Consider the following 16,839-nt stretch of genomic DNA (forward strand, 5'->3'; position numbering starts at 1 on the left):
AAAATGTAAAATCTAATCAAGTGTTCCTCCTCTTTTTGGTCTGACAGCAACCTATTATGCATTATTCAGTCTTTAGGCTGATGTAGGCTTGGTAGCATGCACATTGTAGACATATCTAACAGAGATAGGTCAGTACTTCAGGTTTTTAAATTTGTATCCCATAGGACTCTCAACTCTGTCAGGAGTGAGCTCAATTCACCAACAATATGTGGAACTACATGAGAAACCTGAGTTAAAATGGCATCAAAGCCCAGGCGCGGTGGCTCACGCCTGGAATCCCAGCACTTTGGGAGGCCGAGGTGGGCAGATCACTTGAGGTCAGAAGTTTGAGACCAGCCTGACCAACATGATAAAACCTCATCTCTACTAAAAATACAAAAATTATCCAGATGTGGTGGTGCACACCTGTGGTCCCAGCTACTCAGGAGGATGAGGCAGGAGAATGGCTTGAACCTGGGAGGCAGAGGTTGCAGTGAGCCGAGATTGCATCACTGCACTCCAGCCTGGGTGACAGAGTAAGACTCCATCTCAAGAAAAAAAAAATGACACCAAAGTGATTTCCGAACTAGGCAGGGCCTTACAGATGGACTACCAGGCAGCTGCCCAGTTGGCCCACCTGATAATCCATATCTGGCTCTAGGCCAGGAAGCTGTGGCATCAGGGTGGGAGACAGGCAGTCTATTAACCTCTGGTTAACAAGAAAGCAGGAACGAGAGGACACCTGGTTTCTTGCCAGCACTAATTTCTTAGGTCCCTGCTCATGTGGGGATTGTGGCACTTAATCCTTCCAAGTGAATCTTGTCCTTATCTTGTCCAGCCTCACCCCTCCACGAATCAGCTTGGCCTAGTAGAAATCCTCAGGTTCTAGTGTCCCAGGATTCCAAATCCTAGTTTAATTCTGTGGATTGTGGGACCTATATTAGTTTCTCCATCAGCCACACGGGGATGGTAACACCTGTTGCCCTGTGTTGTATGGATTCAATGAAATCATGTCTGCAAAGGGCCTAGCAGTGCCTGGTATGGGAACTCAGTGATGCTGGCTAAATTGCAAGCCACTCAGAAGATGCTGTTCACATGGTGAATGTTATTATTAATTGGTAATTGGTAATTTTGGTAATTACTAACTGGTAATTATTAATTGGTTAGATTGTAATGAGGCGCAGAAGCAAATTTTTGGTATTCGTTGGCTCTTTGCATTTTCTCCTTCACTTCTGCTCTCTCAGTTCGTCTATCTCTGCCTCATTTCACCCATTTGTCAATTTATCAGCTAGAGCCCATTGTGTACAAATCTTCCCCTAAGTGCTAGAGAATGAGAGACAAATTGAACATGAAGACAGAATCCCACCCTAGAGAATCACACTTTTCAGGTCTGTGTGAGAATTGTGGGAGCCCAAAGGAGGGCACGCCTGAGTCGTGCCTCTCTCTTCTCCTCTGCAGGAGATAATCACCTCCATTCTGCTGAGCGGGCGGATTGGGCCCAACATCCAGCTGGCTGAGTGCTATGGGCTGAGGTTGAAGCACATGAAGTCCGATGAGATCCACTGGCTGCACCCGCAGATGACGGTGGGTGAGGTGCAGGACAAGTATGAGTGTCTGCACGTGGAAGCCGAGTGGAGGTAGGAGTGGACTCCTGGGCTCTGAAAGTGGGGAGGAGAGGAATTTAGGGTGGGGAGGCCCTGGGAGTTCCTCCCTTAGAGCACTCCCCTGCCTCAGAAACTTCTAGCAAACCTGAATGGCATTCTAGGCTTAGTCTTCCTCCAGTATCAAATGCATGTATTTTCCAAGACCTAACCTGGGCTTCATAGACTATCCCCATCCCAGAACAGACACCTAAAGATAACCCTAAACGGGATGCTGACAGTGCTAGGGGAAAAGAGAGACAAAAGCGGGGGCGGATGGAAAACCCAGGTCCAGGGCTAGCCTATGAACCTAAGAGAAACAGCTACCATGAGGGAGAAAGGTGGAGAGTCAGGGCTAGCTCTGACCACCTGCCAGCCACAGGTCCCCTGCCCAACCACAGAGGAGGGAAAGAGAAAAACCAGCCCTGAATGGGTGGCCACGAGACCCACGGGCAGCCCTACCTTTTGCACTGGGGGATGGACTTGCTTCTGCCCTTGGGGTCCTACTCCTTTCTTCAGACACCAGCTTCTCTGTGTCAACCAGAGCCTGAATGTCCTGTTGCAGGTATGACCTTCAAATCCGCTACTTGCCGGAAGACTTCATGGAGAGCCTGAAGGAGGACAGGACCACGCTGCTTTATTTTTACCAACAGGTAAAAAGTACTTTATCTTCTTGCCCTGAGGCTCCCATTGCACCTTAAATGCCTAGCATGAACCATTCTGTCCTAGGGAGATGGAAAGACAAAGCCCAGATTATGGAGGGTCCAGGCTAGGAAGCTTCTCTTAAAGAAGGTCCTTGGTCTATGGTCAGCGGCTCCAACCCCACTTCTCTCTCAGTACTTAAGCACTGGCTAAACTGCCCCGTGTGCTCCCAGCTCCTCTTGGACTTTTCTGGTGGCCCAGGAGACCTGACTAGTGAAGCAGCAATAGCAGGTCCAAGATGAATCCTGCAGTGCTTACTACGCAGCTCTGCAGTCTGTTGTCCACTAAAACTAATCCAGCTCTGCCATTCACTAATCTGATAGCCCTGGGGGACCTCATTTACTTGCATGAAGCTGTTTCCTCTGCTATAAAATTATTATGGGGATCATAATAATAACACCTACTTTATAGGGTTGTTGTAGGGACCAGATGATGTCATTGGCTGCTAAATTGACTTTCCAAAGAAAAATTCCGTTACATGTAGCACTTGCCTATTTATTTATTATTTATTTCAATGGGTTTTTGGGGGGAACGGGTGGTGTTGGTTACATGAACAATTTCTTTAGTGGTGATTTCTGAAATGTTGGTGCACCCATCACCCAAGCAGTGTACACTGCACCCAGTGTGTAGTCTTTTATCCCTCACTCCTCTCTCACCCTTTCCCCTGAGTCCCCAAAGTCCGTTGTATCATTCTTATGCCTTTGCATCATCATGGTTAGCTCCCACTTATGAGTGAGAACATACAATGTTGGTTTTCCATTCTGAAGTTACTTTACTTAGAATAATGGTCTCCAACTCCATCCAGGTTGCTGCAAATACCGTTATTTCATTCATTTTTATGGCACTTGCCAATTTCTATGGTGTAAATACCACCCACATACTTGGCCTATTTCAAGCTACCAATAGGATACCTACTTGCTCACAAAACTTCTGAAAACTTAATAACCGGCTCTCAGGAGCTGTTTTGAGCATCTCAGACTTCCTGGACGGAATGCATATGCAGAACCAAGCCTAGCACCAGGTGCAGAACAAAGCACAGCATCAACATGAGTGGCCATTGTTGTTTTCTGTCTGGTCCTAGGTCCCTCCAAGATCTCCCTCCTGGTTTGCTAGAGACTGAGCTAGATTTTTCTTGGCCTGTCAATGACATTTATCACTACTTACCAACAGGGCTTTGGATAAATTACTGACTCCTTGCAAAATCTCAGTTTCCTTCTATCCAAAATGGGGGGCAGGGGAGGGGAATCTGAACTTCCTGCCTATGGAGCAGGGAGAGAATGCCTGTAAAAGCACCTCAAAAACCTCACAGCCTCGGCCTGTGAAGGCACAGGCACCTCTTCCCCGCCTCCTCTCCATCCCTGCTCCATGCTTGTTTGTAGTCGGGTGGGTGGCTGTCGCTCAGGGAGGCAGAATGAGGCCCTTCATCTTCTGAGGCCTCTGTCCTGGGAAGTCGGGGGTGAGGGTGCAAGTCTGATGCTTGACCTTTCTCCCCACCAGCTCCGGAACGACTATATGCAGCGCTACGCCAGCAAGGTCAGCGAGGGCATGGCCCTGCAGCTGGGCTGCCTGGAGCTCAGGTATGTGGCCTTGAGGCCTCTGCTGGGAGGGCACTGTGCTGAGCTCTGGGCCCGCCCGGCCTTTCCCCATGTCCAAGATGGGAAGCAGGAATGAGTGTGTGGGAGCCAGGAAAGGGAAAGGTGGTGACCAGCAGCAGGTGAGGCTCTGAGGGTCTGGGTGTTGGGTCCTCAGGATGGTAGGGATAGGGGGACCAGCCCCCTCCCTAGTCTCACTCTCCTGGCTTCCGTTGCTGCCACTGCTCTTGCCTGCAGGCTGCTGGCTTCTTCCATCTGTCAGCCACCTCTCCTGCTGTTCAAGCGATTCAGCAAATGTTTCTTGAGCACCAGACTAGGATTTGGGGGACATTTGAGCCTAGAGATGTCTATCTGTGTTGTCCATTGCTGTATCCCCATCTCCAGTAGGCAGTTGATCAATATGTGTGGAATTAGTACATCATCCAGAGAGGCCCTCACACTTCCATGTTGGGGAGGTGACAGATGTGTATACAATTAATCACAATACAAGGCAGAACGAGGATGGCACCAACTTCCATGTAGGAGCCATTCATCCTGCCTGAGAGCGTCCGCAAGAGGGTATCTGAATTGCTCCTGGAAGGAGGAGAAAGATATCAATCAGCAGATAACAGGGGTCAGGGGAGATATACTCCAGGGATCAGTGGAAGGAAAAGCATAGACTAGCAAATCGTGAGTTTGGAGGGGTAAGTTGGGGCTGATGGTGGAAGACACCATCAGGACAATGGCAGTCCAATGTTATCATTAGAATGATATTGTTAGAATGACATAATTAGAATGACAGTCTAAAAAATTAGGCCTTATTCTTGGCTGCCAGGGGGTCATTGCCATTTGGGACTGAGGAGGGTGATGTGGCTGACCTGTGCTCTAGCCCTGTCTTGACCAGGGCAGCGCCATTGAGTTTCACCATCCCCCACCTTTTCACCCTCTCCTTCCCTTCTCTCTACCCCTTCTCTATCTTAGAGCAGTGGTTTTAACATCTGCTTGCAAATCATAATCACCTGGGAGCTTAATAAACTGGAGGCATCCTGGCCCTACCCTTGGGAGATTTGATTTGGCAGGCCTGGGTGGGACCTTATCCTAGGCATTTTCGACCAGCCCCCTAGGTGACTTGAATACCATTAGTCATATGGGTTGATGGAAGGACTTTCAGGATGACCGCCAGGGAAATCGCTGGCCAAGGATTACTTCCTGTTTTCTAGAACTGCACTTCCGGAGCCTTATCTGTGACCTCATGGTTAATAGAAAGTAGAACTCTGCTGCCACTTCTACAGAATGGGGGTCACTGGGGAGTTCTGGCTCTGTTGTTAGTCTCAGTCAGAGAGAATGCTCTGGGGTCCTCTGGTGGGGGCAGTGGGGTGGCAAAGGGAGAGTCCCACTTTGATTTCAGCATCTGAAGTTGTTGGCATTAGTGACAGAATAGGTCAAGGGCAGCTTCGAGGGCTTCACATTTGGTGACTTTGTCTCAAGAAGCAAGGGAGCATTTGAGTCTTCTGCACAGAGGACGCCTGCCGTCCCTGCAGCTGCTTAGAAGGCATCCTAGCTCACTGCCATTAGTAATAATCTTGGGAGCTCAGTGCTGGCAGACCAGGGACAGTCTGCAAAGTTTATTTTATTATCTATGCCTTTTATTTATCCCTTCTCAGACTGCTCGGCTCCTGTGACCTGCATTACATCCTCCTATACGGTCTCATCTTCCCCTATAAAATTAGAAAAGTCGAAAAAGCTTATCTTTACCTTTTTATTTATGGATCTAGTGTCACTTTGAGACAGGATGCTAGTGTCACTTTGAGACATCTATCACTTGTCACCTGTCAAGCAGTCATCACTTAGTTGTAAAACAGCATCACAAAGACCCATTAACATTCTATTTTATTTTATTCTATCCTCCAATCATCCCCAGACTATTACTGGTGGTGGCCTAAGCTCCAGGCACTGCACTGATGTTTTGGAGGACAGGGCAAGGCATCCGACATGACTCCTGTAGGTAGTATTGTCAAGAGTGTGACTGCTGACATCTGCTAGAACCAATGCAGGATGATTCTAAAAGCCATGCTTGTTTTGTGCAACAGATGTATTGTTTCACATCTCCTGAGTGTGAGGAACAGAGTCAGAGAGGTGTTCCTATTCTTACTGGTTGATCATTGAAATGTGGGGTATATAATATTAGGAAAAGAATACGGAAAACACCTATTTTGTAAACCGAATAGAAGATTTGCAGGTCTAATAATTTTTAAAGTTGAATGCAGTTGTTATGATGAGCCATTTTAAAGTCAAGTTAAAACTATTTCTCACCCAGAGAGAATTGGACACATTTCAGAAAATCAGGCCATTAGGCAGAATTTTCTATGGCTGTGGCTCTTGCCTAAAATTGTCCCAGAGTATGGGACTACCTACAAATCATGGGCAATAATCCCATGTCCTATTAACATCATTGATTATGTCACCTGCCTATAGATATACAGCATCTCCAGGAAAAAAAATTGTATTATTTCCTAGCTTATAAAAGAGGTATGATGTATGCCTGGATATGAGATTAGTGAAATGAATCCTCCGTGGAGTCCTGTGTTTCCTGAGTTACTCTGGGCAAGTTGATTAACCTCTCTCTGCCTGGATTCCTTCATCTGTAAAATAGGAATGATGATAGTAACATTATAGTAACATTGTGTTACTATAAAACATGTTATGTTATCATATAATATTTGTTATACTATATAACATAGAACAATGTTATGTTACTATATAACATATATGTGTTGCTATGTAACATATATGCTACTATATAACATATATGCTACTATATAATATGTATGTTATGTTACTATTGTATAGTATTGCATAGTATACTATAGTATAGTATTGTATAGTATTGCATACTATACAATAGTAACATAACAAACCTTGCAGGGTTGTTATGAATAATAAATGAGTTAATGTATTTAAAGTAATTAGAGCAATGGCAAGGACCAAAGTATTCAATAATTATTTATTTTATTTTACTTACTTTTTTTCTCTTTACCCTTCTTTCATTTATTTATTTTGAATAGGCTTTATTCTTTAGAGAAGTTACAGCAAAATTGAGCAGAAGGTACAGAGTTCCTATATACCCTCTTCCCCACACATGCACAGCCTCCCCTACTATCGACATTCTCCATCAGAGTTCCCCACCAAAGTGGTGCATTTGTTACAATTGATGAGCCTACACTGACACATCATTATTACCTAAAACCTGTAGTTTACATTAAGGTTCACTCTTGGTATTGTATGTCCTATGGGTTGGCTAAATGAATGATGACCTATATCCACCATTATAGTATTGCACAGAGTAGTTTCACTGCCCTGAAATTTCTCTATACTCCACCTATCCATCCCTCCTTCCCTCTAACCCTGGCAACCATTGATCATTTTATCATTGCCATAATTTTGCCTTTTCCAGAATCTCATATAGCGGGAATGATGCCTAGTTAATTTTATTCACTTATTGGAGGTGCTTTATAAATGCCAAATGTTTGATCTAAATAATGCCTCTAAATGAAAGTTTGAAATTCAGGGCCTCTATGCTAGAAATCAGTACCTGCCCAGTTTGAGGAACCAAATAACTTCTCCCCCTTGATCTGAGACACCTAGGACTATTGTCCACCCCCAGCAGAGCCCTAAAACAACAACAACAACAACAACAACAGAGTGAATGTTTAACCCCAGATTAGTTAAGTAACTGATAATAAATAAAGATTAGAAAAACAACACACAGCTTGCTTTGCATCAAAAGGTATCTTGGTTTGTAGTTAATTTCTATTGATGTTTAGAAGGAAAAAAGAAACCAACTGGATTTGATTTAGTTGTTTCCTTATTTTCTGCTGTCCTTACCTGGGTATCAGTCATAGGCCTGTATCTGATTATAGACTCCACCGCTGTCCACCTGGTGTTAGCTACTCAAAGTTGCAGTCTTGAGCTGGAAGGACCAGTCAGGCACTAGAGGGCACTCCGGGTAGGCACGGCCTCACTGAGTGATGGCAGTTCAGGCATATTTGGGAGACTTGGGTGCCCCTGGAGAGCAGCTGAGATGGGACTCAGCACAGAAGATTGGGAAGCTCCCTTGCTGGGGAGAGCAGCGTCTCCCTTGAGTGATGGTTACTCGTTCTCCTAGATGTTCCCAAGATGTTCAGATTGTGGCACATCTGAGTGATTGGACACTTTTGTCAATGGTGACTATGTAAATGATCTTCTATGCCTGAGAGAAGGGCCCTCCGGGACACAGGGAGTGGGCTAAGCAAGCTGGATTCAGGAGTTTGGGGCGAACTCGATGTGCTAGCTGAGCTTCCTTTATCCTAATAAAACATTTTTCCATTCACTGCCACCTTGATCATGCTAAAATGTTGAGTTTTTTTATGTGCCTTAATTGCTCAGTGTTAATTTCAAAATGTGTTTACCTTTTCATTTAGCTAACCCTGTTTTTAAAAATGTAATATTTAAATATCCCAGTCTTCCAAATTCTTTCTTCACAAGTCTCCAAGTTCATTTATTCGTTCAACAACAGATCATAAGCCTGGAGTGGCTTTAGGAGACCATTCTCCTTTGTAGCTGGGAAGCAGATCTCACCCCATGGGTGGGCAATGCATCCCTCCTGCCTGGCACAGTCTTCTCATTTCCCTTTCCAGCCTAGTAAACTCTTCTATCTTCTGGCACCTTTAGAAAACGTACTGAGCCTGTGTTACCTGCCTGTCCTCTACATACACAGGAAACCTCAACGTGAGCCTATGAGGTGTCAATTACAAGCAGTGTGACCATCTGCTCTTCTCATCAAGCCAGCCTCAGGGCCTCTTCATCCTGAAGCCTTTTCTGCCCCATCCTGACCCCCTCCATCCTCCTTTGCAATCCACTGTACTTGCACAGAGCTCTGTGAGGCAATGACATGTCCCCGTGCACCAGATTGTGAAATTCTGTCAAATCCTTAGAGTCAGAATGGGTGCTGCCTTTGCCTGGCACGTAAGAGCTCAATACATAGTTGAATAAATGGATAACTCTGAAAGAACTGAAATCTTCTTCCTCAGTGGACCTTTGCCAACATTTATTCTGTTAGAATTAAATAGCTGTGTAAAGCAAGCCAATGTGTTCAGTTACCTAGGTGTATATTTTATGGCTCACTCAACCCAGGGGAACTACAGATGACCAAGCTACCTGTAATCACCCTGAGGTTTCTTATTACTGTGGAGGTCGAGCAGGTAACACTGGCTTGAAACGTTTTCTAAAGCTGCCATGGTCAATCGTATGGAATTTGGGGATCTTAACTGCAGGCACTCTTCAAGTGGGAGGAGGAAGAGAAGGAGGGGCTTCCATCCAGGGGAGAATCCTGGGTAGGCTTCTCATGTCCTATACCTCAGAGGCCCCCAACCTTTTGGGCACCAGGGACCAGTTTCGTGGAAGACAGTTTTTCCATGGACTGGGGTTGGGGTGGGGGATGGTTTCGGGATGATTCAAGCACATTATATTTATTGTGTACTTTATTTCTATTATTATTACATTGTAATATATAATAAAATAAATGTACAACTCACCATAATGCAGAATCAGTGCGAGCCCTAAGCTTGTTTTCCTGCAACTAAACGGTCCATCTGGATGTGATAGGAGGCAGTGACAGATCACTGAGCATTGGATTCTCATAAGGAGCGTGAAACTTAGATCCCTTTCATACACGGTTCACAATAGGGTTCACACTCCTATGAGAATCTAATGTCGCCACTGATCTGACAGGAGATGGAAGTCAGGCAGTATAGCAAGTGATGGGGGACAGCTGTAAATACAGATGAAACGTCGGTCACTCACCCACTGCTCACATCCTGCTCTGCGGCCAGCTTCATAACAGGCCACGGACCCATACCGGTCCATGGCCCGGGGGTTGGGTACCTTCGCTACATCTGAATGTCATTCATATCTGCCAGTCTTCTGGTTTCCAATTCTGCACATCTGCCCTTAGCAAGAACATCCCATCTCAGGCACCATTGCTGACCTCCCTCTGTCAGACACCCAGTACAGAGAAGTAAGAGTAGGGAAGGACCCATCTTCTTAGTTTTCTAAGTTCTTTTCTCGGATCAAATTCCCAGGGTTTTCTAGCCTCACTACTAGTGACATTTGGGGCTGGATGCTTCTTTGTTAGGGGGGGTTGGGGGTTGGCTTCCTGTGCATTGAAGGATGTTTAGCAGTATCCCTGGTCTCTACCCACTTGAGGCTGGTAGCACCACCAGCCCCCTACTCCAACTAGGTATGATAACCAAAACTATGTCCAGATGTTGCCCAGTGTTTCCAGCTAGGACACAGAGTGCAAAATTGGGACCATATTTCTTAAGAGGTAACTGCTTATTTTGCCTGACAATATATTCAAAGACACCATTTATTAAAAATTGTTAAGGATATAGCATTTTATGTTTTACATTTTTATTGGGTACTTCCTCTATGATTTCATGCCTTGAGTGTCTTCTTTTCAATTTTTTTGAGACAGAGTTTCACTCCCATGCTGGAGCGCAATGGCGCAATCTTGGCTCACTGCAACCTCTGCCTCCTGGGTTCAAGTGATTCTTCTGCAGCCTCCCGAGTAGCTAGGACTACAGGCATGTGCCACCACGCCCAGCTAATTTTTGTGTTTTTAGTAGAGACAAGGTTTCACCATGTTGGCCAGAATGGTCTCAATCTCTTGTCCTTGTGATCCGCCCGCCTTGGCCTCCTTAAGTGCTGGGATTACAGTCGTGAGCCACCACGCCCGACCTAACCTTCCTATTTTCTAAACACAGTGAACTGTCCAAAAGCCATTGCTTTTGAATCATAAGTTACTTCCCTCACTCTGCTTCTAGTATTAGTTGCACAAAAGTTTTACTAGATATTTATAAGGATGCCTGAATTAAAGGAACACTGAATGACTTTAATATAAGATCAGGAGTAGGATAATGTCTGCAGCAGTCAATGAAATTACTAGACACAGTGACCCAGACAGGGAAGGGAGGCTGGCACATGTGAGGACATTAGCTATTTGGTCTCAGCTTAAGCCACAATTACATAAACGTATTTATCAAAGCCTACATTTTTAGGGGAAATGAGACTTAAAGAATATGAGTAAAGTATAATAACTGTCTCCTCTGGTTAGACTATGAATACTTTTATTTTCTTCTTCTGTAAGTCCTGAAGTTTGTATATATACAGTGCTACATTTAACAAATATCTAAATGAACACACAAACATCCACACATGTAATATCTCAGAGATAGCAAATAAGTGAAGAGGAAATCACAAGAGTCCCCCAGGACCTGCAGGTGAAGATCGGTGTTCCTAGGCTGATCATTCAAGCATTGGCTGCCTTGGGCCTTTGTTCTGAGAGGCCACAGATGGAGCCACCATCTTCCTCCTCAGCCCAGTATCTGCCCATTCCTAGCATGAGTTTCCTAGGATCCAAGGCTGGAGTCTTTTCTTGGAATGAAATTTGTGGGGGTTTCCTTTTCCTCACAGGTCAAAATACTAAATTTTATGACTTTCCTAACTTCCTTTCTCCTGGTGATTCCCACATATGGCAGGGGAAGGGGGCTTCTAGTGGCCTGAGGTGCCCTGGGTCTGACTGCCTCATTCTCCAGCCTTCAGCACCCCCTCCACCACCTCTTTCTCCAGGCGGTTCTTCAAGGATATGCCCCACAATGCCCTTGACAAGAAGTCCAACTTCGAGCTCCTAGAGTAAGTTCTGGGGTCGCCCACCTCCCCTCCCTTCCTGTCCTTCCATGCGTACTTTTCCTCCTCACCCTCTCCTCCACCCCTCCCCAGACCAGAGCCCCACAGGGCCTGTCTCCAGGTCCCAAAGCCTTCTCACCTCTTCCTGATTGGCCCGCAGTCCTGGGGGGAGTCACATGCTGCCTTTTTCTTCCTTTTTTGCAGAAAGGAAGTGGGGCTGGACTTGTTTTTCCCAAAGCAGATGCAGGAGAACTTAAAGGTGAGGAAACCAATGGGCGAGAACCTCTTTGTGCTGATTCCCAAGACTAGAGTGCAAGGGATGAGACTGGGGATACTCAGAGAAGTCAGGGCATCTGCATGGCCTTGGGCATTTGGACACAGGACCATTAAATGCACCCAGGGGTCCTCTCTGGGGCTGGGGATCCAACTGTGACATGCCTGGGCTCCTGCTCCGCATCCAGGCCTGATCAGCTCTGTTGCCCCAGTACTGGGAAGCTACCCCTTGCCCCCTCCACTTCCTTCGTAGGGGTATGGGGAGTCTCCCTTGAGACAATGGGTATGTGTTTTAGGTCATAGATCACAGCTGCTTTGGGGGCAAAGGCGCTGGGGATCATTTTCGAGCAGAGCAGCGGGCGGTCTCTCAGTGAGACCTTAAGGGAAGGAGTGAGACCTGGGAGGAGCGGGCCTTGCTCACACTGCCTATCCCCTCCCCCAGCCCAAACAGTTCCGGAAGATGATCCAGCAGACCTTCCAGCAGTATGCCTCGCTCAGGGAGGAGGAGTGCGTCATGAAGTTCTTCAACACTCTCGCGGGCTTCGCCAACATTGACCAGGAGACCTACCGCTGTGAACTCATTGTAATATCAGGCTCTCTTGATGATCCTCTCCCTGACCTGGATCCCAGGCCTCTCGGGAAAGGGGGCCAGGAGGGGCGAGGGAGACGCTGCAGTTGCTGCAGATTCTCAGGCAGCAGGGCCTCACTGACCTGCTGACAGTAGAAGTCACGAGCATCCCCTTGCCTGAAAAAGGCACTGAAATTTTGGCCTCCAGCTCTGGGAGGTGGGCAGGACAGGAAAGGTGTCAGGAGGGGAAAATCCATATGGCCAGGGTTTTCGGCAGGAAGTAGCTGGAGACCCAGGAAATGGTGGCCTGTGTCTACCTTAGGGAGCTTTTCTTCAAGTTTCTGAAGAATGGGGAGGGCAGCTCTGGAACAACAGTCCCCTCTCCTTTTATTCCAGCAAGGATGGAACATTACTGTGGACCTGGTCATTGGCCCTAAAGGGATCCGCCAGCTGACCAGTCAGGACGCAAAGGTAGAAAGACTGGGGGCGGCCCCACCCAGCCCCAGGTGGGAGGTCTTCCCCTCTCTGCTGCCTCCCGCCCTGTCTGCCCCTTCAGTTCTTCTTGCCCCCGTTGCTGAGAGCAGAGTCCTTTCTAAGGCCATGCCCTGGCGTGAGCAGCAGTGGAGAGCGTTTGGAAATGGCATTGTGGGGTAGATGGCCCTTTACATCCCCGTGACTATCATCTACACAGAGGTAGTGGAAGGGGGAGACAGGGCCGCGATGATTACTCGAAGAGCTCAGCAGTGTTGCCCTTTCAGCGACAATATGAGGCATGATTCCCTTGGAAGTCGGGGGACCTGGGTCCAGTCCTGGCTCCACTGCCAGCTTGGCACATGACCTTGAGCAAGTCCTGGCTTTCTCTAGACCTCATTTTCTCCTTGGCATAGGGAGGGGCTTGGTCTAGATCAAGCTTGTGGTCCCAGAACGGCTTTGAATGCAAACAAATTCATAAACTTTCTTAAAATATGATGAGATTTTTTGTGCGATTTTTTTTTTACACTCATCAAGTAGTGTTAGTGTATTTTATGTGTGGCCCAAGACAATTCTTCTTCCAATGTGGCCCAGGGAAGCCAAAAAATTGGACACCCCTGAACTAGAGGATCCTTCTAGCCTTAATAGTCTTTGATTCTCTCTTCATCTCCCAGAGAAACTCCCAGTTCCTCCTCACCCCAGCTCCCCCATACTGACCAATCGGCATGGCCCAGTCCTGATAGTGGGATGGTCTGAAGCTCCCCCTTCTTTTCCCGCAGCCCACCTGCCTGGCCGAGTTCAAGCAGATCAGGTCCATCAGGTGCCTGCCACTGGAGGAGGGCCAGGCAGTACTGCAGCTGGGCATTGAAGGTGCACCCCAGGTGAGTGTCTCTGGGCACCTGGCAGCTCTGCAGGGGATATAATGGCAAGTTGGGAGCTCTTGCTCAGACCAAAAGTCCATGGCACGCAGGAGGCCAGGAGCTTCCTGGCTTTGGGGATCATGTTAAGAAAACTACAGTAAGTTCTTAGACAAAAGGTACCAGGATGATGATAAATTGTAGGAAAATTGGGGAAACAATTTGTTTAATGTCAGGAAAGAAATTGGGAAGGTTTTCAGGTAGTGGAATGTTCAAGGTGAGCAGAAATCAGGTATAAATCACAGGCCTAAGTTTTACGAAGAGAACAATGATGTGGACATCAAGACCTCAAAAACACAGGGTTTTTTTGTTTGTTTGTTTTGTTTTGTTTTGTGGTAAAACACCCAGAGAGACCTCAGGCCCCAGAGTGTTCATCTCTCTCTCCTTTCGCCCATCTGTGCCCTGCCCCATTGCCTCCCCTCCCTTCCTTCCTTCCTTCCTTCCTTCCTTCCTTCCCTCCCTCCCTTTCCTTTCCTTTCCTTTTCTTTCCTTTCTTTCCTTTCTTTCCTTTCTTGACAAAGTCTCACTCTGTCGCCCAGGCTAGAGTGCAGTGGTACAATCTCAGCTCACTGTAACCTCCGCCTCCTAAGTTCAACAGATTCTCCTGCCTCAGCCTCCTGAGTAGCTAGGACTACAGATGCATGCCACAAGGCCAACTAATTTTTTTATTTTTAGTAGACACAGGGTTTCACCATGTTGGCCAGGCTGGTCTCAAGCTCCTGACCTCAGGTGATCTGCCTGCCTCGGCCTCCTAAAGTGCTGGGATTATAGGTGTGAGCCACTGCGCCCAGCCCCCTCTTCCATTTTCTCAGTTTCTGCTTCTATTTATTGAGCACAACTAGATACCAGGCATTGTGCTGTGTGCTCAGAGAACAAAATAAGTGAGGCCTGGGACTGGCCTTTGGACGGCATGGGTGTACAGGTGAAAGGGGTGACAGAATGCAGTCTGGACTCCAGGGTAGGGCCCCAGGAGAGGTGCAGACAACATTGGCATCCAGGCAAGGGTTGTGGCAGGGGTCCTGCCATCTGTTCTCCAGCCCTGGGGGTGGTCTCTAGCCAATGCTCTGGGGTTTCACCCTTGGCCGGTCTCTGCTCCTCAGGCCTTGTCCATCAAAACCTCATCCCTGGCAGAGGCTGAGAACATGGCTGACCTCATAGACGGCTACTGCCGGCTGCAGGGGGAGCACCAAGGCTCTCTCATCGTCCATCCTAGGAAAGGTGGGTTCCATTTAAAGGTAAAGTGGCTGAACCATGGGTGGCAGCACACCCAAGTCCCCAGAGGCAGAGTGGCAGAAGCTAAGTGACTGATGGATAAGTGAATGAGGAGGCTTCCCCAACAGCCCAGCGGGAAGCTTCCAGTGGGCCCATCTTGGGCTTTAAGCCCTGGCTGGTCCACCTACCCACAGCCATGCTAGTCAACTTCCACAGAGAGGCAACTTCTGGAGGAGAGGCGTTTTAGCCCTAGCAAGCTCAAAGCCATCGCTAGAACAAGGCTGGTCCCGCCTGTGTGTCTCCATCTTGGGTCTTGGGTCTTGGGTCTTCCTTAATCAGGAAGCAGGGGTCCCAGCTGCAGCAGGCGAAATCTGGCCTGAGGCAGCCTCCAAGGAGGATTCCAGTTCTGGCCCAAGGCCTCCCTCGCTCCCAGGCTAGAAGAGAATGGAATTAGGGGCTGGGATGGGAGGACAGTCCCTATTAGGAATAGTGAGGAGGTCAGTCACCCACTTAGGCCCCTGTGTCCCCAGCTCCAACCTCCTCCTTCCTCCTCTCTTCCTAGATGGTGAGAAGCGGAACAGCCTGCCCCAGATACCCATGCTGTGAGTACAGTGGGGTGCAGAGGACGGGGCCCTGAGCTTAGCCTGTGCTACTGAGAGGAAGAAGAAGAAACTGGGAGTCCCCACTTCCATTGTTTCTGGTTTTCAGGCCCAGGAGAACCCTGAAAAAAGATGATCTTTCCCTCCCAGTAAATACCTGCAGGAATATTTCTTTGCCTTCAGGCCACCTGGTGTTGTCCTGGGGGGTTGCTGCTGTCCCCCAACTCCAGCCCCTGGCAGCCTTGGCTGTGCTCCCAGGTCATTGCTAATCTGGACAGACTACTTCTCCACAGGGGGCAGGAGGAGAGGGCAGGCTGAGGCAACCCAGGGGAACATTACTGGACTCTGAGCTCACCTGGCTTCTGCCCTCTCACCTCCTACAGAAACCTGGAAGCCCGGCGGTCCCACTTCTCAGAGAGCTGCAGCATAGGTGAGCTGCCTGCTGCATCCTCCACCTGCTCCAGTTGCCTCCCGTCTGCTTGCTCCCCGCTGCCTGCTCTCATGACATTGCCGAGGGTGTCCTCCAAGTTACAGGAAAACAATCCTCCCCCATAAATTCTCTATGATGGCTTTAAAATATCATGAATTGTGGCTAGGTGCAGTGGCTCACACCTATAATCCCAGCACTTTGGGAAGCCAAGGTGGGTGGAGCATGATGTCAAGAAATCGAGACCATCCTGACCATCCTGACCAACATCCCATCTCTGCTAAATATACAAAAATTGGATGGGCATGGTGGCATGTGCCTGTAGTCCCAGCTACTTGGGCGACTGAGACAGGAAAATAGCTTGAACCCAGGAGGCGGAGGTTGCAGTGAGCTGAGATCGCACCACTGCACTCCAACATGTCAACCCAGCAAGATTACGTCTCAAAAAAAAAAAAAAATCATGAATAGTAATCACTAGTGTGTATTGAGTACTTAGTACATGGGACCATGTTTATCTTAGGCAGCTTGGCCTGCCGTAACAAAATACTGTAGACTGCGTGGCTTAAAACCAGATACTTTATTGCTCACAGTTCTAGAGGCTGGAAGTCCAAGATCAAGGTGCTGGCTGAGTCTGCATCTGGTGAGGGCTTTAATCCTCATTTGCAGATAACTGTCCTTTCACTGTGGGCTCATGTGATGAAGAGAGAGTTCTGGCCTCTCTTCTGCTTATAAGGGCACGGATCCCATTATGTGGG

At 47.7% G+C, this 16,839-nt stretch overlaps 1 protein-coding gene across 6 annotated transcripts in view; it reads left to right on the top strand.

Moving 5' to 3' along the window:
- Nucleotides 1-16,839, top strand: part of PTK2B (protein tyrosine kinase 2 beta) — a 134,761-nt gene that overhangs the window by 92,953 nt on the left and 24,969 nt on the right. For all 6 annotated transcript variants that reach the window (XM_033229295.1, XM_033229311.1, XM_033229309.1 and 3 more), the window contains exons 3-13: nt 1,438-1,616; nt 2,185-2,272; nt 3,819-3,898; nt 11,561-11,623; nt 11,822-11,876; nt 12,333-12,473; nt 12,855-12,929; nt 13,709-13,810; nt 14,947-15,064; nt 15,621-15,660; nt 16,041-16,087. In XM_033229295.1, coding sequence (XP_033085186.1) covers nt 1,438-1,616; nt 2,185-2,272; nt 3,819-3,898; nt 11,561-11,623; nt 11,822-11,876; nt 12,333-12,473; nt 12,855-12,929; nt 13,709-13,810; nt 14,947-15,064; nt 15,621-15,660; nt 16,041-16,087 — 988 coding nt within the window. The remainder of the gene's footprint in view (nt 1-1,437; nt 1,617-2,184; nt 2,273-3,818; nt 3,899-11,560; nt 11,624-11,821; nt 11,877-12,332; nt 12,474-12,854; nt 12,930-13,708; nt 13,811-14,946; nt 15,065-15,620; nt 15,661-16,040; nt 16,088-16,839) is intronic.

This window comes from Trachypithecus francoisi, unplaced genomic scaffold (assembly GCF_009764315.1).
Source record: "Trachypithecus francoisi isolate TF-2019V2 unplaced genomic scaffold, Tfra_2.0 Contig01440, whole genome shotgun sequence".
NCBI lineage: Eukaryota > Metazoa > Chordata > Mammalia > Primates > Cercopithecidae > Trachypithecus > Trachypithecus francoisi.